The sequence below is a fragment of the Erpetoichthys calabaricus genome, chromosome 4 (assembly GCF_900747795.2).
Source record: "Erpetoichthys calabaricus chromosome 4, fErpCal1.3, whole genome shotgun sequence".
NCBI lineage: Eukaryota > Metazoa > Chordata > Cladistia > Polypteriformes > Polypteridae > Erpetoichthys > Erpetoichthys calabaricus.
The window spans coordinates 10,535,361-10,559,831 of NC_041397.2; the positions used below are offsets into that span (position 1 = coordinate 10,535,361).

At 44.2% G+C, this 24,471-nt stretch overlaps 1 protein-coding gene across 2 annotated transcripts in view; it reads left to right on the top strand.

Annotated features, from left to right (window-relative positions):
* Window positions 1-24,471, top strand: part of myo16 (myosin XVI) — a 774,098-nt gene that overhangs the window by 496,886 nt on the left and 252,741 nt on the right. For both annotated transcript variants that reach the window (XM_051926297.1, XM_051926296.1), the window contains exon 22: window positions 6,576-6,728. In XM_051926297.1, the coding sequence (XP_051782257.1) occupies window positions 6,576-6,728 (153 nt within the window). The remainder of the gene's footprint in view (window positions 1-6,575; window positions 6,729-24,471) is intronic.

Sequence of the window (24,471 nt, forward strand, 5' to 3'; positions counted from 1 at the left end):
TGGTCCGTCGTGGTGAAGAGACAGCTGAGCCAAAAGGCGTGGCTATCGATTTACCAGTCGATCTACGTTCCTACCCTCACCTATGGCCATGAGCTTTGGGTAGTGACCGAAAGAGCAAGATCGTGGATACAAGCGGCCGAAATGAGTTTTCTCCGCAGGGTGGCTGGACTTTCCCTTAGAGATAGGGTGAGGAGTTCAGTTATTCGGGAGAGACTCGGAGTAGAGTCGCTGCTCCTCCGCATTGAGAAGAGTCAGTTGAGTTGGTTCGGGCATCTGGTCAAGATGCCCCCTGGACGCCTCCCTAGAGGGGTTGTTCCGGGCATGTCCTACTGGGAGAAGGCCACAGGGCAGACCCAGGACACGCTGGAGGGATTATATCTCCCGGCTGGCCTGGGAACGCCTCCCCCAGAGGAGCTGGAGGAGGTGGCTGGGGAGAGGGAGGTCTGGGCTTCCCTGCTTAGGCTTCTGCCCCCGCGACCCCACCTCAGATAAGCGGTGGACGATGGATGGATAGGCAGGAGGTGGGGGGCAAAAAAAAAAGAGAAGTGGTAGACGAGAGTGTGGAAAACCTGAGAGTACAGTAGAGAGAGATTGTGTGGCTCAGTGGCTGGCGAGTTCTGGGTATACATAGAAAAATGACCACCCCAGTAAGCCAGTGATGAGCCCTGATCTGTTTTTTGTTTTTTTTGAGGGAGTCTTATTAGTTCTGTTTTGAGGTTGGTCTGCAACAAAGCCTATATATTTTTAGTTTTTATTATTTATTTATTTATTCTTCTTTTTTTCACTGTATATATGGTTGCACCCTAAGACAGACTGAAAAGGATTGTATACAATAAACTGCAACTTCTATAGTTTTAACATCTTGATATCTTAGTGTGGTTTTTTTTTCTTTTTTAACTACGGCCCGGGTCGGTCCCAACTACTAGCAGCACACCTGCAGTTGCCGGTGACTTATGGCAGTTTTGTTCACCACTAGGTTGTGTCTTTAGGGCTTTTTACCTGCTTAGCTTTGTACTTCTTTACAACAAATTCTTTATAAAACTCCTTTGTTCTGTTATCATGGGCCTGAGCTTTAATGGTGTTCTTCCTGCATCTTTTACAGTGCATCCGGAAAGTATTCACAGCGCATCACTTTTTCCACATTTTGTTATGTCACAGCCTTATTCCATAATGGATTAAATTCTTTTTTTTCCTCAGAATTCTACACACAACACCCCATAATGACAACATGAAAAAAGTTTACTTGAGGTTTCTGCAAATTTATTAAAAATAAAAACATTGAGAAAGCACATGTACATAAGTATTCACAGCCTTTGCCATGAAGCTCAGAATTGAGCTCAGGTCCATCCTGTTTCTCCTGATCATCCTTGAGATGTTTCTGCAGCTTCATTGGAGTCCACCTGTGGTAAATTCAGTTGACTGGACATGATTTGGAAAGGCACACACCTGTCTATATAAGGTCCCACAGTTGACAGTTCATGTCAGAGCACAAACCAAGCATGAAGTCAAAGGAATTATCTGTAGACCTCCGAGACAGGATTGTCTCGAGGCACAAATCTGGAGAAGGTTACAGAAAAATTTCTGCTGCTTTGAAGGTCCCAATGAGCACAGTGGCCTCCATCATCCGTAAGTGGAAGAAGTTTGAAACCACCAGGACTCTTCCTAGAGCTGGCCGGCCATCTAAACTGAGCGATCAGGGGAGAAGGGCCGTAGTCAGGGAGGTGACCAAGAACCCAAAGGTCACTCTGTCAGAGCTCCAGAGGTCCTCTGTGGAGAGAGGAGAACCTTCCAGAAGGACAACCATCTCTGCAGCAATCCACCAATCAGGCCTGTATGGTAGAGTGGCCAGACGGAAGCCACTCCTTAGTAAAAGGCACATGGCAGCCCGCCTGGAGTTTGCCAAAAGGCACCTGAAGGACTCTCAGACCATGAGAAAGAAAATTCTCTGGTCTGATGAGACAAAGATTGAACTCTTTGGTGTGAATGCCAGGCGTCACGTTTGGATGAAACCAGGCACCGCTCATCACCAGGCCAATACCATCCCTACAGTGAAGCATGGTGGTGGCAGCATCATGCTTTGCAGATGTGTTTCAGTGGCAGGGACTGGGAGACTAGTCAGGATAAAGGGAAAGATGACTGCAGCAATGTACAGAGACATCCTGGATGAAAACCTGCTCCAGAGCGCTCTTGACCTCAGACTGGGGCGACGGTTCATCTTTCAGCAGGACAACGACCCTAAGCACACAGCCAAGATATCAAAGGAGTGGCTTCAGGACAACTCTGTGAATGTCCTTGAGTGGCCCAGCCAGAGCCCAGACTTGAATCCGATTGAACATCTCTGGAGAGATCTTAAAATGGATGTGCACCGACGCTTCCCATCCAACCTGATGGAGCTTGAGAGGTGCTGCAAAGAGGAATGGGCGAAACTGGCCAAGGATAGGTGTGCCAAGCTTGTGGCATCATATTCAACAAGACTTGAGGCTGGAATTGCTGCCAAAGGTGCATCGACAAAGTATTGAGCAAAGGCTGTGAATACTTATGGACATGGGATTTCTCAGTTTTTTATTTTTAATAAATTTGCAAAATCCTCAAGTAAACTTTTTTCATGTTGTCATTATGGGGTGTTGTGTGCAGAATTCTGAGGAAAAAAATGAATTTAATCCATTTTGGAATAAGGCTGTAACACAACAAAATGTGGAAAAAGTGATGCGCTGGGAATACTTTCCGGATGCACTGTATTTTTAAAGATTTTTAAACTTTAAGGCCTGTGCCTCATATTGGGCCTGTGATGCTCAAAGCCTGCCTGTTGAATTTTGGGTTATGCTACCTGCACTCAGGCCTACCGTAGTGAGCCTGATTTAGGTGAAGAGATGGTCTGGCTTTTGGTTTTTCATGATCTTCTACCATTTTTGTAGTTCAAGGTTGCAAGAAATCATAATACGTATATGCCTATGACAGACAAAAATCAAAATAAGTGTGGCAAATACAACTTGGATGGACAGCAGCTCTTATTGCTAGGAATGTAGGCATCTAATATACCTAAGTAACCAGTTGGTGCTTTGTATTGAGCTGATCGGCCTCTGATCTGGTATGGTCTTTGGGTGGAATTAGGGTGAGGGGCGATAGCATAAGACAAGTTGGGCGTCTGTAGAGCTTTGAATATTTGCCGGTCTTGTGCTTCCCTGATGAATCCTTTGGACCACAGGGACATTGTAATGTAGGGACCGACTCCCCTCTCATGTTCAGGCCTTGTACTCTTTGACCCATCCTAGTTAAGCAGGATTTATGTTCTTGAAACTTCTACCAACTGGAGCCCTTGAGTAAGACAAAGTTGTTTTTTGTCCTTTCCACTTTCATGCAGAGATCCTCTCATTTGTACTTTATGTTGGTTCTGACTTTTGGTGTAGAACCAAAACCTTATCTACTACGGGTTCTGACCTGGTATGTGGTTAGTTGAGCAGGTTACAACAAAAGTTTTTTTTCATTACAAGAATGCGTAAAAAATAATCTGAATTAGCATATGCTAACCTAAGTTGGGGCGTTTTTCAGAAATGTGACAATTTACATCATGAGGTAGAAGTATAAAATAAATAAGAATAGCGTCAAATATTTAAATTATTGAAATATGTGCTTAAATGTTTAAATATTTCCCATTGTCATTTTCACCCTCTGATGAAGGTCTATAGAGGGCTAGGTCACTAGTAAAGGATCAAAACTCAAATATAACATCATAATGATTATGGATATGATATGATTATCATAATGGAGTGCAGCTGGATGATAAACTGGACTGGACTGTGCAAGAGAGGACAGAGCCGACTATACTTCCTTAGAAGGCTGCCGTCCTTCAACATCTGCAATAAGATGCTGCAGATGTTCTATCAGACGGTTGTGGTGAGCGCCCTCTTCTATGCGATGGTGTGCTGGGGAGGCAGCATAAAGAAGAGGGACGCCTCACGCCTGGACAAACTGGTGAGGAAGGCAGGCTCTATTGTAGGCACGGAGCTGGACAGTCTGACATCTGTGGCAGAGCGATGGGCGCTGAGCAGACTCCTGCCAATCATGGAGAATCCACTGCATCCACTGAACAGGATCATCTCCAGACAGAGGAGCAGTTTCAGGCCACCGTCCTGCTACACTGACAGACTGAGGATATCGTTCCTCCATCACACTATGTGACTCTTCAATTCCACCTGGGGGGGTAAACGTTAAAATTATACAAAGTTATTGTCTGTCTGTATACCTGCATTGTTATCACTCTTTAATTTAATATTGTTATTATCAGTATGCTGCTGCTGGAGTATGGGAATTTCCCCTTGGGATTAATAAAGCATCTATCTATCTATCTATCTATCTATCTATCTATCTATCTATCTATCTATCTATCTATCTATCTATCTATCTATCTATCTATCTATCTATCTATCTATCTATCTATCTATCTATCTATCTATCTACAGTGCATCCAGAAAGTATTCCCAGCGCATCACTTTTTCCACATTTTGTTATGTTACAGCCTTATTCTGAAATGGATTAAATTCATTTTTTTCCTCAGAATTCTACACAGAACACCCCATAATGACAACGTGAAAAAAGTTTACTTGAGATTTTTGCAAATTTATTAAAAATAAAAAAACTGAGAAATCCCATGTCCATAAGTATTCACAGCCTTTGCTCCATACTTTGTCGATGCACCTTTGGCAGCAATTCCAACCTCAAGTCTTGTTCAATATGATGCCACAAGCTTGGCACACCTATCCTTGGCCAGTTTGGCCCATTCTTCTTTGCAGCACCTCTCAAGCTCCATCAGGTTGGATGGGAAGCGTCGGTGCACAGCCATTTTAAGATCTCTCCAGAGATGTTCAATCAGATTCAAGTCTGGGCTCTGGCTGGGCCACTCAAGGACATTCACAGAGTTGTCCTGAAGCCACTCCTTTGATATCTTGGCTGTGTGTTTAGGGTCGTTGTCCTGCTGAAAGATGAACCGTCGCCCCAGTCTGAGGTCAAGAGCGCTCTGGAGCAGGTTTTCATCCAGGATGTCTCTGTACATTGCTGCAGTCTTCTTTCCCTTTATCCTGACTAGTCTCCCAGTCCCTGCCACTGAAAAACATCCCCACAGCATGATGCTGCCACCATCATACTTCACTGTAGGGATGGTATTGGCCTGGTGATGAGCGGTGCCTGGTTTCATCCAAACGTGACGCCTGGCATTCACACCAAACAGTTCAATCTTTGTCTCATCAGACCAGAGAATTTTCTTTCTCATGGTCTGAGAGTCCTTCAGGTGCTTTTTGGCAAACTCCAGGTGGGCTGCCATGTGCCTTTTACTAAGGAGTGGCTTCCGTCTGACCACTCTACCATACAGGCCTGATTGGTGGATTGCTGCAGAGATGGTTGTCCTTCTGGAAGGACACCAGTAAAGAATCAGATATCATAAGTATGATCATATTTATGATCAGCAATCTCAAAATATCATAAACAACATTCCACATGTCTATATTACCAGTGTTCACATTATTTCAAAGTTGTGTGAAAAGGACTAACTTTGACTCCTCCTATTCTATTAGGTATACCTCTCCGAGTTGATGCCGTTTATCTCCATTCTTTTCACAAGAGCAGCGCTGTTGCTGATACCTGCTCATAACTGTTTTTTGTAGCGCCAATCCAAGATACGATGTCCCATGACCGCTATCAGACTGGACAAAGGCAGGACTGTAGCAACAAATAGCTTCTTCACGTCGCTTTCCCCGGCTAATAGATTGCTCTGCACTACAACACAACTCTGCTTGGCACCATAAAGTTAAATGGGGCTTCCACCTGCAGCTGAAGTCACTTCGCTATGTGAGCAATTTGCCACGCTAGTGTGTAGATCTGGCAGGGTCATGCTGATGTTTTTTCGTAGGGTTCAGGGATTCTAGTGTTAATGTTGTGTCTTAACGGCGTGTCTACAGGGGAAAATGTTGGGGTGCCAACCTGGTCATCGCCATTTAATACAGTCAAAGGAATAGAGAAAAAAAAAAAAAGCGACCACCTCTATAATTAAACAACAATAAAAGTGCAAGGCAAGTAAGCCGATATGTCGATAGACCCCCTTAGGTTTTTTGAAACACTACTCTCTGGTTCAGTTGAATCAGAACTGACCTCCTCCTTCTGGCAGTGGTGGGCTTTGAAGGTGGGAGACCAGAGTCAATTGCCCTCACTGGGCTTCTTCTCAGTGCTGCAGAGGTAAAAGAAGAGGAGAAGATTAGCATGAGCGCCCCCTCTCGGCCCGGGATGGTAATACCTGCTTCAGATGAGCCCAGAGAGTGATCCACAGATGTGCATGAGTGACAATTGTCACTTAATCTTTATACAGGACATAACTGAGGAAATTTTTTTTTGTTTATGGGTTTTTGATATTTTTTCCCCTCATATTTTATTAAAGAAGTACCAAGGCAGAGGCAAGTTTTCATGTTCCATAATGTAGCTCCTACCTCATCTTTTTCTCTTCTCAGAGTCTGTGCCTTGAGTTTGGGACGTCTGGTTTGTGAAGCCCTCCATTCAACACTCTCACTTGTTGTGTCTGCTTTCTCTAGCTGTGCATCAACATGACTAATGAGAAGATTCACCAGTACACCGTGGACGTCCTGTTTGAACAAGAGCAGGCAGAATGTGTGCAGGAGGGAGTCGCCATGGAAACGTTTCATTCTCCTGGCAACCAGAGTGCCGTCTTGGATTTTTTCTTTCAGGTACGCATTAAACTGTCTCCATAGTAGGTGCATAAATAATAATAATAATAAAACAAACGAGCTGCCTCTCGCAGCTACGCCGATTAATGCTACAAATTTACAAGTGTGCACGTTATGGAACACTGACCTCATCCCGAGGGTGCGTTTATTGATCCTGACATGTTACAGTTTCCTAGTCATGTCTGATTTGCAATGAGTTTGAATGAAATACATAACATTTGTTACATGTGTGTGCGCATAGGGGACTGCGCAAGGGCTCTGGTGATTGTAATTACCTGCCCATCCAGGGGATGGCGCTGTGTTCTAATGACTTTTCCTTTCCTCCATCTGCAGACCCAATGATTGACAGCTGTAACATCCCTGACATCACTTCCTCTGTCTGTCCACCTGAACCCGCCTCTTCCTGCCAGTAGGGCTTATGAATGGAAGTGCAGCCATGCTGAAAACAGTTTACTTTTGGAACTCGCATTCGAAAAGACATTTTTGCCATTACTGCTTGTTTTCTTCTGCATTTTTGCATTCCAGTTATACGTGGTCACCAGGGTGGTGCCCCTACTCTTTAGTCCATTCTCTTGCAGTGGAATAGTCGGTGGGAAGAGACAGGTCAAGGCGGTCAGACACTGGAAGTGACGTCAGAGATGTTACAGCTGTCAATCATCCGGTCTGCAGATGGAGGAAGTCAAAAGGCATTAGAACACAGCGCCATGCCCTGGCTGCAAAAGATTGAAATTGAAGAGAATTGTGTGCAAGACTGAGTCCAAAACAGAACTGACTCTGTGGATGTAAGATGGCAACTTTAAAGGCCAGTGGAGGAAATGGCATCTTTGGGGACTGGAAGTGATGTCATGACAGGCTCTGTAACCGGCAGTGACGTCTTTGGGGGGCCGGAAGTGACGTCATCACAGGCACCATAACTGGAGGTGACATCATCACAGGCCCCGTAACCAGAAGTGATGTCATCACAGGCCCCGTAACCAGAAGTGATGTCATCACAGGCCCCGTAACCAGAAGTGACGTCTTTGGGGGCCGGAAGTGACGTCATCACAGGCTCTGTAACCAGCAGTGACGTCTTTGGGAGCCAGAAGTGACGTCATCACAGGTACCATAACCGGAGGTGACATCATCACAGGCCCTGTAACCAGAAGTGATGTCATCACAGACTCTGTAACTGGCATGTGATGTCATCACAGGCACCATAACCAGAGGTGACATCATCAGAGGCTCTGTAACCAGCAGTGACATCTTCAGAGGCTCCAGAACCCAGTGGGATTTCCCGAGAATGGTCTGCATGGAACTGAGAGAGACAGTCAGCGCACCCCACCGGCCCCCTGGTCTGGCGTAGAATTACAATTACTGAAGCCCTTGTCATACATGGCTGGGGGGTCAGACCCGGCCGGGACGCCTGGAGGGACTGAGAGGTGGCATATTTGTCCTCCGGGCCACGAGGAGGCAACCGCCCTGGAGCAGAAGAGGGCCACGGAAGGGGAGCAGGGAGGCTCAAGTCCATGGAGGCCCGTATCCACCGCCAGGGGGCGCCCCAAGCCTCATGGAGCCCAGGACTTATTTACTTCCGCCACACCCATGGAGGACATTCCTTCCAGGGTCACCCGGAGTGCTTCCAGGTGCTCTCCTGACACTTCCGCCACACCAGGACGTGACATCAGGTAGAGCACCTGGAGCTCATCCGGGTGAGGATAAAAGGGGCCGCCTCCCTCCTATCAATGAGCTAGAGTCGGGAGCAGGAGCAGGACGAAGCTCCTGGAGAGAGAGGACAGGTGGCCCAGGGACGAGGAGAGATTGTGTTGTTGTGCGGGACTGTGAGTTGTGTTGTGGAAAAGAAAATAAAGAAGAGTTTTGTATAAAGATGTGGTCTCCGACTGGTGTTGTCCAGGCAAATATCACACCCTTTAGCTGCCTCCTATTCACACGTGTGTGACAATAGATAAATCTGACATTTTTCCATCATTATACACTCAATAGCCTATAATGACAAATCAAAAACATCTTTTTTAGAAAGGTTTGCAAATGTATTACAATTAAAAAAAAACCTGAAATCTCTCATTCCTAAAAGTATTCAGGATTTTGTAGAAGCTCCCATGGCAGAAACTCCAGCTTTAAATCTTCTTGGAAAGACTTAGCACCCTCTGGATTTGGGCAGTTTGTCACATTCTTGCTGGCCGATCCTCGCCAAGATCAAGCACCATTAGATTTGGATGGGAAGCATCTGTGAACTGTCGTCATCAGGTTTCTCCACGTGTTCTATGGGGTGTCAGTCTGGGCCACTCAAGGACCCTCACAGACTTATCACAGATGCCACTTCAGCATTTTCGTGGCTGAATGTTTCAGGTCATTGTCATGCTGGTAAGATAGATAGATAGATAGATAGATAGATAGATAGATAGATAGATAGATAGATAGATAGATAGATAGATAGATAGATAGATAGATAGATAGATAGATAGATAGATAGATAGATAGATAGATAGATAGATAGATAGATAGATAGATAGATAGATAGATAGATAGATAGATAGATAGATAGATAGATAGATAGATAGATAGATAGATAGATAGATAGATAGTAGTGTTGCTACTTTGCAGTAAGGAGACTGTGGAAGATTGTGGGTTCGCTTCCTGGTTCCTCCCTGTGTGGATAGCGCTTTGAGTACTGAGAAAAGCGCTATATAAATGTAATGAATTATTAATTATTATTATTATTATTATAGATAGATAGATACTTTATTAATCCCAAGGGGAAATTCACAGGTGACCCGTCGCTCCAGTCTGAGGTGATGTGCACTCTGGAGCACCTCTCTAAATATGGCCGCATTTATCCTTCCCTCGATTCTCGCCAGCCTCTCTGTCCATGCACCTTTATACCATGATGATGCCACCACCCTACTTCACCACAGGGTTGGTATTAGGTAGGTGATAAGCAATGCCTGGTCTTCACCAGATAACATGCTCAAAGAGTTTGAAGAGTTCAGTGTTTGTCTCATCGGATCAAAGGAGCTATCTCCTCATGATGTCAGAGTTCTTTAAACAGTCACTCAAGTATGGCTTCCTCCTAGCCACTCTACCATAAACACCTAATTGATGGAGTACTGCTGAGATGGTCATCCTTCCAAAAAGGCTCTCCAATCTCAGTGCTTCTAAAGTTCTGTTAGAGTGACCTTTAGGTTTTCAATCCCCTTTCCCCTTCTTGGCCGATTACTCAGTTTGGCCAGATGGCCAACTCTAGGAAGAGACCTCCTGATGGTTCTAAACATCTTCCATTTCACAATTCTGGGAGCCACTGAATGCTTTAGAAATGGTTTTGATCCCCTTGACCTGACCTATGCCTCACCAAAATTTCATTACTGTATGGAGGTCTACAGAGAGTTCCTTGGACGTCATTGCTTGGTTTTTATCCTGGCATGCAATGTGAACTGTTGGACCTTCTTTACACAGGAACACATGGGCCTTTCTAAATAATGTCTGGTCACATCAGTTTGCCAGAGGAGGACTCCAATCAAGTTCTCGAAAGATCTCAAGGAGAGTTAAAGCAAACAGGAGGCACCTGAGCATAACGTGGAGTGCTGCAGCAAAGGGTCCGAATACTTTCAGTGATGAGGGATTTCAGTAACTGATATGTAATAAATTGGTGAGCCTTTCCTAAAACACGTTTTAACTTTGTCATAATGAGTTATTGAATTAAGATGATGGAAAAACTTGCAAATGTATCCAATTACAATTAAAACGTAAAACACAATGAAAGTGTGCAGGAATTGCTGGGGTCCCAATACTCTGAGTTTACTGTATTTAATGAGCTTCTCTAAAACGACATTATGCACATTACTTTGTTTTTTTCCCACAGGAAAACTCTGTACACGGAAAGTTGCCCGTCTCTGTTACCTAGCAACAGCCTGATCCTAGTTGATGATAGGCATACTAAAAGTTTTTTTGTGTTTTTTTTTTTTTAATAGAGATCTATTTTTAAATAATTGTATCATCTTCAGAGTAGTCAGGGTATGGACAGCAGGGAATGTCGTCCATCAATTCATGGGAAAGGCTTCTGACTCAATTGAATATGGATAGGCGATTGCCAAAGACCGCACTGAAACATAAGTACGGTCTCAGTGGCTTTGGTACCATAATTTCCTTGTCTTAATATCTCCACCAAGGTTGCTGGGATAGATAAATTGTGTCACGTTTGACCACAATTTTAAAAGAACATCCCAAGAACATGGGAGCATTTTATTAATAGACTAGCCGTCCCCCGTGGCTCCGCCCGTGTAATAGTGAAACAGGACAGCGAGAAGAGCCCCGCCCATCTCCCACCTCCTGATGTCACACTTCCTCCTCGGATTAGCGCGAATAGCGAACTATGATTCTTAGCAGAATGAGAGAATGTTGAAGCAAATTCTAGAAAAAAGCTCGATCTAAATCCGTTAAGTAGTTCTCTCGTTCGCTAGCTAAGCTAAGCGAGAGACAGAGCAACTGGAACGGAGGCTGGCGCGTGAGTGAGTATAGTCCTGCCCGGCTCTCCACTCCTGATGTCACACTTCTCCCTCCCCTCGGCCCGTAGCCTCTCTCTCTGATTCATGCAAATAAATCCCAACCGCAAACGAACTGTGACACTTAGCACGACGAGAGTCGCAAAATCAATTCAATTCAATTCAATTTTATTTGTCATTCAGCAGAACATCCAAGATGTGCTGCAGAACAAAAATACGATACACAAGACATTAATAAAAACACATAGTTAAAATCAGCGTACAATAAAATACTAAAATGCTTCATTTAAAAGACGAACGGCAGTAGGAAAAAAACTGTTTTTAAACCTGGTAGTTCTACATTTCAGGCTGCGGTACCTTCTGCTTGAGGGCATGAGGGAAAAGAGTTCAGAGGCAGGATAAGTAGGGTCTCTAGAAATCCGCACAGCTCTGGCCAGACAGCGTTGTTTTGCCAAATCTTGTACATTTGGCAATGGGGCTCCAATGATCCTCTCCGCGGCCCTCACCACTTTCCTCAGTGCTTTCCAGTCCGAAGCGCTGCAGCTCTCCTGCCACAGAGAGCTGCTGCTGGTTAGCACGCTCTCTATGGTCCCTCTGTAAAAAGTGGTGAGGAATGACTTACTGAGATGGACCCTCTTTAGCCTCCGCAGAAAGATCAAGCGCTGGTGAGCTTTCTTGATGATGGAGGAGGTGTGCAGGGACCAGGTGAGGTTGTTCGTCACATTAACTCCCAGGAACTTAGTAGACTGCACAATTTCCACAGCAGTGTTCTTAATGTAGACCGGGATGTGTATCAGCAGTTTCTTCCTGAAGTCGATCACCAGTTCTTTTGTTTTTTCGACATTCAGTATCAGATTGTTTTTATCACACCATTCCACAAATGACTTCACCTCCTCTCTGTAATCCCCTTCCCCGTCACCTCGAATGAGACCCACCACTGTTGTGTCGTCCGCATACTTAATAATTTGGTTTGTGCTGAACTTGGCACACACCCCTGTGGAGAACCTGTGCTCAAGGAGATGGTATCTGATTTATTCTATCCTACCCGTACGTACTGTGGCCTATCCATTAGAAAGTCCAATATCCAGTTTTGCAAAGGTATGCCCAGTCCCAATGGGCCCAGTTTGCTGATCAAATTCTGAGGGATGATGGTATTAAAAGCCGAACTAAAATCAACAAACAGCATGCGGACCATAGCATCTCTATTCTCCAGATGTTCCAATGAAAAATGGAGTGCAATAGATATGGCATCCTCTGTGGCATGGTTGGAGCAGTAGTCAACTGGAATGTTCATGTAAATTATAGGAGAAAAGCTCGATCTAAATGCGTTAAGTAGTTCTCTCGTTTGCTAGCAAAGCGGATGTAAGATACACCCCAAGGCTGGTGCATGAGTGAGAAGGGCCCAACCTAACATCTCCAACCCAGCCCGCAGCATCTCTCTCGGATTTGTGCAAATGAATCGTTACCATGATACCCAGCTCAATAAGAGAAGTCACAAAATCTACCGGAAAATTCAAGCAAATTCCAGAAAACAGCCCAATCTAACTCCATTAAGTAGTTCTCTCATACGCTGGCTAAGCAGATGTAAGATAAGTCCCGAAGCTGGTGCATGAGTGAGGAGGACCCCGCCCCTCTCCCCTCGTCCCGCAGCCTCTCTATCGGATTTGCACAAATAAATCGATACCACAAGCGAACTATGATACTTAGCACGATGAGAGAGGTCGAAAAATCAGCTGGAACGTTCAAGCAAATTATAGACAAAAGCCCGATCTAAATCTTTTAAGTAGTTCTCTCGTTCGCTAGCTAAGCTAAGCGAGAGGTAGAGCGACTGGAACGGAGGCTGGCGCGTGAGTGAGGATAGTCCAGCCTGGCTCCCCACTCCTGATGTCACATTTCTCCCTCCCCTCGGCCCGCAGCCTCTCTCTCTGATTCATGCAAATAAATCACAACCGCAAACGAACTGTGACATTTAGCACGATGAGAGTTGCAAAATCAACTGGAATGTTCAAGTAAATTACAGGAGAAAAGCTCGATCTAAATCCGTTAAGTAGTTCTCTCGTTTGCTAGCAAAGCGGATGTAAGATACACCCCAAGGCTGGTGCGTGAGTGAGAAGGGCCCAACCTAACATCTCCAACCCAGCCCGCAGCATCTCTCTCGGATTAGTGCTAATAAATCGTTACCATGATACCTAGCTCAATAAGAGAAGTCACAAAATCTACCGGAAAATTCAAGCAAATTCCAGAAAACAGCCCAATCTAACTCCATTAAGTAGTTCTGTCATTCGCTGGCTAAGCAGATGTAAGATAAGTCCCGAAGCTGGTGCATGAGTGAGGAGGGCCCCGCCCCTCTCCCCTCGTCCCGCAGCCTCTCTATCGGATTTGCACAAATAAATCGATACCACAAGTGAACTATGATACTTAGCACGATGAGAGAGGTCGAAAAATCAGCTGGAACATTCAAGCAAATTATAGAAAAAAGCCCGATCTAAATCCATTAAGTAGTTCATTCGTGAAAATCGGACAGACCTACAGAGAGACAGACAGATGTTGGATTTTACATATATATTGTGAGAAGCAGCCCGGACACAGACAGACGGACATCATTTTAAAGTCCAACACACATTTAATTATAATAATAAAGTGTACAAACCCAGTGCCGCTGCACCAATCACCCCAACAGTCCAGGCCTCTTTCCACAATGCCTTTCCTCTCTTCAGGCCACCTCTTTCCTCTTCCAGACCTCGTCCACTTCCACCCGACTCCAGCCTGGAATGAAGGGAGGCGGCCCCTTTTATTGTCCCCCGGATGTGCTCCAGGTGTGCTCCGGCAATCTTCCACCGACACGCCCCAGTGTGGCGGAAGTGCCGCCTGCATCCCCGGAAGCACTCCAGGTGTCCCTGCTCCTCTTCCCCCCAGCACTTCCTGGTGTGGCGGAAGTACTGAGGTCCAGGGCTCTCCAGGCATTGGGGCGCCCCCTGGCGGTGACCATGGTCCCCTACAGGGATGGGCTTCACAGCCCTGTACCTGTGGTCCCCAACACAACCAGGTCCTCTTGGGCGTCCCGGCTGGGTACCACCCCCAGCCGCGTGCCACAATATATATATAGAGAGATAACATTAAAACAATCTGGATGAGAACAGACCATTCAGCCCAACAAAGCTCGCCAGTCCTATCTGCTTTATTCTTCCAAAATAACATCAAGACGATCTTTAAAGTTCCCTGATGTCCTACCATCTACCACTCTACTTGGCCACTCACTCCATGTGTCTGTGGTTCTCTGTGTGAAGAATAACTTCCTAATGTTTGTGTTAAATTTATCTTTAACAGGTATTCATCAGACAGCATGACTTTGTTTCTAATTTCTATCTATGCACAGAAGTCAGAGTTTCGTATCCAGTAGCAGTTGATGCTGTTGACTCATGGGGGCGATAGTAGTAGTTGACAGCAGAGATAACGTGACCCTGCTAGGTTCAGATATGCCACCCGAATGCGGTGAATTTTCATTGCCTGCCTCACTTTTCCGTTTTGCTCCCAAATTTGCTGTTGGTGAGAGCAGATGCTGCATCGTGAAGTCCTAGCTGATCCATTCCTTCACCTGTCACTTCCAACTCTGTGTGATACGTTCAGATAAGTAAGCAGGGCCTCGGCCATTTATGGCTTTATGTGTTGTGAGGGACGGCCGGCGGTTCAGTCCGGCCGGGACGTCCCTGGGAAAGAAGAATGGAGGAAGGCAGCCTTTTCAGGGCACTGCCTTCCCCGGGACGCTAGGTGGCAGCTTCCCTGGACGGCAACGGTTCCCCAGATTCCCTCAGGGCATCCAGGGACATGGAGTCCTTTTCCTCAGCCCTGTTGGGTGCCATGGGTGCCGCCAGGGGGAGCTCACAAAGAACCTGGGGACTCCTACTGTTACTACAATTTTGGAGTCACAAGGACTGAAGCCTGCATAACTTCCGGGATACTTGAGGATGGAGGATGTGGCGTTTGACCCGGAAGAAGACAAGGAACACTTCCGGGTTATGGACTATTTAAATGACTGCTGAAGACCCAGCAAGAGAGCCGGAGTTGGGTGGTAGAGTGACGGAGCTGCTGGGAGGAGTGGAGGATTATCTATATATATAATTCACCAAGCCAGGAGACAAGTAGCCGACCATGGAAAGACGCCAATGGCGCACGCAGGAAGGAGCCACGCCCACCAACTCTTAGACCATTGGATACGACGAAAAAATCAGTCACGCCCACCAACTCGGACGCGACGCCTCGAAAAACATGCCGTCATTTCTGTTTGTCTGTGCCACATTCTACTTGCAGCTCTGAGCTACGTTGACTTTTCATTAGTCAACCTCAGTGGAATCTTGGTTCACACAGAGGCAGCGCGAGAGAGAGAGCCGCGAGCGCACACACACAGGCAGCGCGACAGAGAGACAGAGGCACACACAGGCAGCGGAAGAGAGAGCCGCGCAATCCTTTAAAACTGAAGTTAAAACACAATGAAGGAGCAGTCTTTAAAAATCAATAAGCCCTGTGCCTCTTTTTCATTAGCATCTCACCTGCTTCAGGCCCCTCAACAGTCGAGACGCTCTCTCTGTAGCTGACCTTCTCTGTGCCTGACTCCACTACTGTCAGTCGCCTGATTAAAAATGGCCTTTTGAATGTGAGCTATGGACCCGCTATACCACAGGAACACATTGCCTTCGAGCCTGCTCTCGCTCACTGTAACGTATTGGCTTTCTCTCTCTCTCCTCACTCGCTCACACACTACACAGGGGAAAAATGCCCGAAGCACGAGTCTACCCTGAAACCGTTTCAGCCACACTTCTACGCCCCTCGCTACACTGTGAGTGCGATGATTATTTATTTAAAAATGGGCTTTTAAAGGGGAGCTGTGGACCCGCTATACCACAGGATCACCTGTGACATTGCCTTCACATTGTTTTCCTTTTATTTATAATCCTGTTGAGCAGATCAGACACCTAGGCAAACAACACTGAATAATCAATAGCTCCAACTACTTTGCCCGCCCCCACTCCTCACCTGAGTCGGTTTCGTCTCTGTTCAGCAGTGTTTCCCAAACTCGGTCCTGGTGAACCCCTGTGGCTGCAGGGTTTTGTTCCAACCAGATTCCTAATCATTAATGCCGGTGAAACTCATCCGGGATAAGTCGGTTTTTCAAACGCAGCCGTGTAGCAGATTAGTCTAGCAAGATGTAATAATCCGAGATGAATGCGCGCCCTCTCGCTGAGTGAAAAGCCATGGGCCGTTCTATACTAAGGTTTCAACACTGTGTCGAGCTTTCGAAGCACTGCAGATTTTAATACTTGATCGAATAATGACATCTGTGATTTAAGGATTTCACATTTTCTTTCTCAAATGTGCTTACCTATATCATGGCAAAGTACAGGGATAAACTTTTATTTTCTGTCTACTCCGTTTTAATTAAGACAGACCAAACAAAAACATTTAAGGCTATTAAATGTGATCTCAAGAAAAGATCAGGGTTAATTATAATACTAATAACAGGAGCGATTATAATGATACAGTGCAAAAGTAAATACTAATTGAAAGAGCCGGGAATGCATGAGGTGAGGCGTCTTATTTTGTTTAACTCTTGCTATCGTATAGTGCATTCTGCCTGTCGGCGTTAATTATATTTATATTTTTTAGACATCAGACACTAGAAGCTGCTGACGAACCCTTCTCTTTGTTGTCAGTCTGTAGCTACGAAAAAATAAAAGCAATACGACTTTTAACAGACGTCATTGAAGTGTATCATAAGTTTCTGTAACGTTAATGAAAATGGCCAGGAGGTGTCACGAGAGAGGTGAGTGTCAAATGCTTTGAAGCTTCGATACGATTTCCGACACAATTGCTTCAAATGTGTTGATGCTTCGCGAGGCTTCACCCCACCTATCACTACTCACAGGTTACTGAACGAGAAATCAGCAGACTAGCATGACGGATGGGGCGTAATGGGCGTCCTTCCCCTCTCCTCCGGATTTTTCAAATGTTCATTTTTTCCCTGTGCTTAAAAATCATTAAAAAAGCGGCCTGATTATGCGGCGTATGGTACGCCGCGGGTTGGCTAGTTGTGATTATTGTTTATTGTATTATTATTGAAGAATTGTGGCGAGTGTGGGGCTTTGTGCACTGTATTTGAGGAAAAATACTAAAATTCTTCTTGGTGCTTTTCACAAGTGTGTCTTGGACGTCCGTCTGGTGGGTTTCACGGGGCAACAGCGACCCCTAGCGTCCACAGTGTAAAAAGGAGGATTGTTAAATCAACCCTAACCATAGCTGGAAGCCAGTGTCTGGACTCTAGACCAGGAGTTATTTGTTCACACTTTTCAGTTCTTCTAAGGATTCTTGCAGCAGCATTTTGAATTAACTGTAAGCTGCATAAAGGAGAGTTTGAACAGCCTTGAATAATACATTTCAATAGTCACTCCTGCTAGGAATAAATACATTAATTAAATTCATTTTTCCGGCAAAGAACTGACAGCTTTTCTTCTTGATCAATGGCGCAATGTTTCACTACACACAGTTCAGGAGTTGCATGACAGCACTCCAGAAAGCAGTTATGCTGCTCTGAAGGCAAAGGAATATCCTTACCTCCATGTCAGGGCCTAGATATTAATATAGTCCTATCCACTTACTTCTCTCTGTTATATAAAAAAGACGAGACTTTTAACAAGAGGTTTTGTCAAGTCTCGTGAGACAAGACTTTTGCCATGAGATTTTTTCAAGTCCCGTCCTCCTCTCAACCTTTTCCACGCCCGCGATCCTCTCGCCTCTCATTGGTGTGAATGCTTTTGTCAGACATAATTCCTGCACTCTCAGCTCTTATAAATTTTTACATTTTCCTCACTTTATGTTACCAATTAAAGAAGACATTTTATGTCCAAATCTAATTGAAGAACTTAATCCCAAAGGGTTATCAACTAAAGAAATGAGTACACGGGCAATCCTAGCACCGAGAAACGATGAAGTCAAACAAATTAACGTAAAAATTGTCGATCAGTTACACAGCAAATTGGTTAAATGCGTATCAATAGACTATGATGGAGCAGTCGGTGGTGATGGTGCAGAAGATTAAAACATCAACTTACAATATCCCGAAGAATATCTACAATCGTTAACACCGTCTGGTCTTCCACCGCATGATTTACTGTTGAATGAAGGATGTATCCAACAAAGGTACATCTTCAGGGGATAACATTAGACACCAAAGAATATGATATGATATTCCATTCATATTAAAATGTTAATCATTTCACATTAGAATAGCTTTTGCAAAGACAATTAACAAATCAGAGACAAACATTTGAAAAAGTCGGTTTATTTATTAGAAAGAAAGAAAGAAATGAAATTATCTCACGGGCAGTTATACGTTGTGTTATCACGGAATCAAAATTCAATGCGATATTGATGAAAATTTAATTCAAAAAATAGTTTTTACTGAAGTTTTACAGTAAAAGTGTAAGTTTAAAAAATATTTGCATGTTAATTTCAAAGCCAAACAAAACAGAATCATATAACGCAACAAATAACTCAATCGCAACATCCATCCATCCATCCATTGTCTCCCGCTTATCCGAGGTCGGGTCACGGGGGCAGCAGCTTGAGCAGAGATGCCCAGACTTCCCTCTCCCTGGCCACTTCTTCTAGCTCTTCCGGGAGAATCCCAAGGCGTTCCCATGCCAGTCGAGAGACATAGTCCCTCCAACGTGTCCTGGGTCTTCCCCGGGGCTTCCTCCCGGTTAGACGTGCCCGGAACACCTCACCAGGGAGGCGTCCAGGAGGCATCCTGATCAGATGCCCGAGCCACCTCATCTGACTCCTCTCGATGCGGAGCAGCAGCGGCTCTACTCTGAGCCCCTGTCGGATGACTGAGCTTCTCACCCTATCTTTAAGGGATACAGAAGCTGGCTCAATCGCAACATCTTAATACATAATTTGCCAGTCTCCTCACTCACTCACTCACTCACTCACTCACTCACTCACTCACTCACTCACTCACTCACTCACTCACTCACTCACTCACTCACTCACTCACTCATGTCCATCCGAAGCCGAATGCGCAGTCGCCTTCTGCGCAGCTGCCCGAAAAACCTTACAAGACCGACATCGCGGCAGGCGTCGGATTTACGGCCGCGAAAATTCAAAGAGAAAGGCGACTTCAACCGACATCCAACCCCAACACCGCGGGAGGTGGCGGATTTACAGCCGTAAAAATTCAAAGAGAAAGGCGGCTTCGATTAAAGCTCTAGAGGTCTGAAAGGCGATTTTGACTACAGCTCAAGGCCTAATTACGCATTCATTCAATACACCTATATCAGGTTTGTGGTGCTTATACTTATTATACTATTCCACTCGTGCCCGTTTCATCTTACTCTGTCAAAGCGGGCTCTTTGTCTAGTGAAACATAATTTACTTTCAAATTGTTACGTTTTGCTATTTTTTACTATGGTAAATTACTAGCTGTAATGTCAAATAGTTAGGTCTATTATGCATATGTAACAATTCACACGAAAATAACAATCTGTTTGAATTGTACATCCCCATCCACATACGCGAGCGACAGAACTGCAAAGTGGCTAGTGCGGAGCACCGGCCTGTAGATTGGCAACCGAAGCCATCAAGTTGACTTTTGAAAGTCCCTAAAGTCTTACTGTCTGCCACACTACTTGGTCACTATTTCCATTTGTCTGTGGTTCTCTGTGTGAAGTAAACATGCTAACGTTTGTGTGAAATTTACCTTTAACAAGTTTCCAGCTGTGTTCCCGTGTTCTCGATATACTGGACTGATTCTCTTTATAATTTTAAACACTTCAGTTATGTCTCTTCTTAATCTTTTTTTACTTAAACTTCAAAGGCTCAGCTCTTTTAATCATTCCATATAACTCCATCCCCTGCAGTCCTGGAATCGACCTGGAAATTGGCATAGTCGGCAGGATTTACAGACACGTTGTAAAACAACTGTACTGTCCTTTAGGCTCCCTCTGTTGTTTTGCTTATAACAGCAAATGCAGAGTTTAAGTAGAAGTTAAATATATTAATTGTATTGCAACATAATTTGTTTGTGTTAACATCTCCACTGTGGTTAGTGTGGAGTTACATATATTGTCTCAGATACGACTACGGTTCTATAAGAACACTCCCAGGGACATGCTCTCTGTGCTGGATACAGTATGGCTACCATACCTATCCATGAAGTGGCGTAGCTCGAGTTCGTGCCGTTCGGGGCGGTTCTTCAATTTGCCGACCTCCAACAGATCTGAATATGTTAACCTATTTAAATAGAAAATTAAAATGACGTATGCAGAAAAATTAAGGTACATTTTGCATACATGTATTCATGTAGGATGGAACGGTGTCGCAGTGGGTAGCGCTGCTGCCTCGCAGTTAGGAGACTTGGGTTTACTTCACTTTGCATGTTCTCCCCGTGTCTGCGTGGGTTTCCTCCCACAGTCCAAAGACACGCAGGATAGGTGCATTGGCGATTTTAAATTGTCCCTAGCGTGTGTTTGGTCTGTGTGTGTGTGTGTGTCCTGCGGTGGGCTGGCACCCTGCCCAGGGTTTGTTTCCTGCCTTCCGCCCTGTGTTGGCTGGGATTGGCTCCAGCAGACCCCCGTGAGGTTAGGATATAGCGGGTTGGAGGATGGATGGATGTATTCATATATAGAGAAACAGCAATAATTTTCACATATAATTATTTATAAGCATCAACTAGCAAGAATATACTATAGATGCACTGATAAGCTGTGTTCTGATTATTACTTTAATATAATTACGCTGCGAAAACCAGAACCAGTGTGGTGTACAAGTGAGAGGTGGTGATGTTTTCTGTGTAGAGCAATAACGCATTCGGATTGATAACAAAACAAAATTATAATTTGTAAATTAGTTGTTTATCTTCCTAGAAATTCTTATAAGTGTAATGTTTATGTTCATTTTTGTTCTTACATTTACATTTTGTTCATACATTTCAACTGCTGTGTTTGATCCCGTCACAGAAGGACAGTCTGAAAATTTATTTTTATGGATAAAAATCAGAGAATTTGGCTTTTTTCATTCATGAGTGATATTTTTCGGAACCCTGCTGCTTACACACGAATTGTACTGAGCCTTTTGGCTAATCATGCCCCCCCCCCCCCCCGAAAATGTGCCGCCCCTTCCGCCCACCCCTAGCTACGCCACTGTATCCATGTCCCTCCTATCCATCCATCCATCCATTATCCAACCTGCTGAATCCGAACACACAGCCAATCCCAGCCAACACAGGGCACAAGGCAGGGACCAATCCCAGGCATGGTGCCAACCCACTGCAGATGTCCCTCCTAAATTAATGAATTAAAATCCTGGACCAGTTCTTATCGGAAGAATAACTGTATACAGTTTTTGGGGTTACCTCAACACTATTAAAAGTTCTAGAACGTCCTTGACTATTTTGCTGTGTTATTGCAAACAGTCTTGGTAAGACATGTCTGAAAGCTTTGATTGTGTCCATGGATTTATTCCTCTTGCGGTTACAGTTGCTGATCGATTGCTCAAGAACCTAATCCTCTTGCACACTTATAATAAATTGTTCTTTGTTTGCACAATAAATAGCAGAAACTGTATTTTCACAGAACATCATGCCGCATGCAGTCACAGTGTGTATTCTACTGTATATCTGGCAGTGTGTATTGCGTAACTTCTAAACTCTTGAAATGAAAAATGAATCCCCCTCCATTTACACTCTCCACTCTCAAGAGTACACGATTTCGACACAAGTTTGGCTCCACGTCCTTCTTTAAACATTAACTTGTAACACTCCTTAGCACTGGCAGTGTTTTTGCTCATGGCGTTTACTGAATCCTCTTGTGTCTTAGACTCTAAATCTTACATCTACTCAGCCCCCGTCTTTTACTCCGTTTTATTGACTAAATCCTCTTGTGCGCTACATAAGAAATTCACCTGAGCCACGTCGGCTTTCCAGGGCTTCGGTTAGCTACCCTGAAGCTAAATCCTATGGTGTACGTGTGTTAAAACAAGAAACCCTCCTGTGTTACACTGTCGATGCATGCAATAAATTCTCTTGTGTTCCAACCAAGGCTGTTTTAGTTCCATTTTTTTTTATTAGTTCTTATTTCTTTAATAAATTACGGGCATTTTTGCCATGAATTGTGCTTGGGCCACACCAGATTTGTTTTTTCTCAATGTATGCAGATTTCTGTAACGCTGGGGTTTTAAAACTTTTGTAATCTCAGGATAAATTAAAAAAATGAACAAAGAAAAATTGACAAGATAGTGAGACCCGTGAGGAGAATTACTACTGTAATGATGGCAGAGCTGTACATACATAAATACAGTGCCCTCTATAAGGGTTGGGACAAAGACCCCTGCTTCCTTGATTTGCCCCTCTGCTCCACAGTTTAAAATTACAAATCAAACAATTCAGACATTGTGATTAAAGGGCACATGATAGACATTTCAGTCACACGATGAAGAAATTACACTTTTTCTACAAGATGTCCCCACTTCAGGACACCATAATGTTTGGACACAGCAATGGCAGGTCTATTAAAGCCACCATACTGTAGTTAGGACTTTGTCACAAATGCCTTGCATGCAATGACTGCTTGAAGTCTGCCATTCACAGACATCACCAGGGGCCTCATGTATAAACGGTGCTTACGCACAGAAATGTTGCGTACGAACGTTTCCACGCTCAAATCGCGATGTATAAAACTTAAACTTGGCGTAAAGCCACGCACATTTCCACGGTACCTCATACCCTGGCGTTTCTTTATAAATACACTGAAACTAACTGCATATTGTTTATTAGTGTAATGCATCTGATTGTAATTAACCTGCAGCAATATAATGGTCCAGGGAATAGCCATAGTATTCCAAATACCATAACTGCTTTAGCGTTGTTACTCTCACTGCATCTTCTTCTTCTTTCAGCTGCTCCCATTAAGGGTTGCCACAGCGGATCATCTTTTTCCATAATACTCTCACTGCACCACTCGGAGTATTTATATCACTGTATCTGAGTGGGGAATCACAGCAGCAGCTGATCAGAAAGAGAATTATCGGTATACAGTTTCAAGCACACACTACCTCAGCCACGGCAAAAAGCATCAAAGCCTTTCCTGTACGGACCTCGCGTTTCAGAAACAGTTTCATCCCAAAAACTATAAACGCACTCAATCAGTGCTCCTTGTAGAACTGTTTGTACTTATAAGTACAATCACCTCACTGTAAACTTGCACTACAGTTATAATATTGCACAACCTGCGCCACTTTATAAAGTGTGTATGATGACGATATCATTTTTAAGATGAAATGCAGAAAAATATGTTGCTTATAGTATACAGATAAAACTTTAACTTCATTTAAATAATCAGTGTTGTTAATAATTAAACATGTGAGGACACGGTGCCACAGCGCTAGCTAGTTCACGGATAGCTCCTGCCTTGCGCTGTATTATTGCTGGTGCTGACGCGACACTGGAAGGATAGACGAATAGAATAATTAAACATGTACTACCAAGATATTTCAATGTTCCTTAAAAGTTTGAAGAATCGGCGTTCAAAGCTTACAGATGGCTTCACGTCTATTACAGAGCTGATTGTGTGGCGAATGGGTATTTGGAGAAAGAAAAGTAAGGACAGGAATTGGAGGTTAGTACGTTTGAAAGAGACAGTACTGCTGTGATAAATTATTTCATCAAAGGTCGCGCATGGCGCAGCAAGCCTCTTGTGTGAGATACGAACAAGCACTGCGCCACCGTGTTCCCATGTTTAATAACATGCTTTAACTCCTATCATCATGAAAAAGATATCACGTATACATCTCAGTATTTTAATTATTCAGAGAGCTGTAATATCACAAATGTAATGGATTATGTGTCCTGTCGGAGAAAGAGAAAGAACGGAAGCACGTAGTGATTCACACACATAGAGCACATAGAAGATCAAACACAGAACAAAGCATTTAATGTCCTACTATAGTTACGATGGGATTTGAGAAACTAGTAAAATAAACGATTTTAAGATGAAGTTTATGATGTTCTACTTTAATGACAAAATAAACTACGTGATTAAAGTAGAAATTTCGAGATTAAAGTTGACATTTCATGCTTTTTTCCCCACTGTGTGCCTATGTTTTTTCTCTGTACCCTAATAAGCTTTAATATGACACTCAGACTGTGGGCTACGACTTGCCTTTTCACGGCGACTTTGATATGTGATTTCTTTTTTATT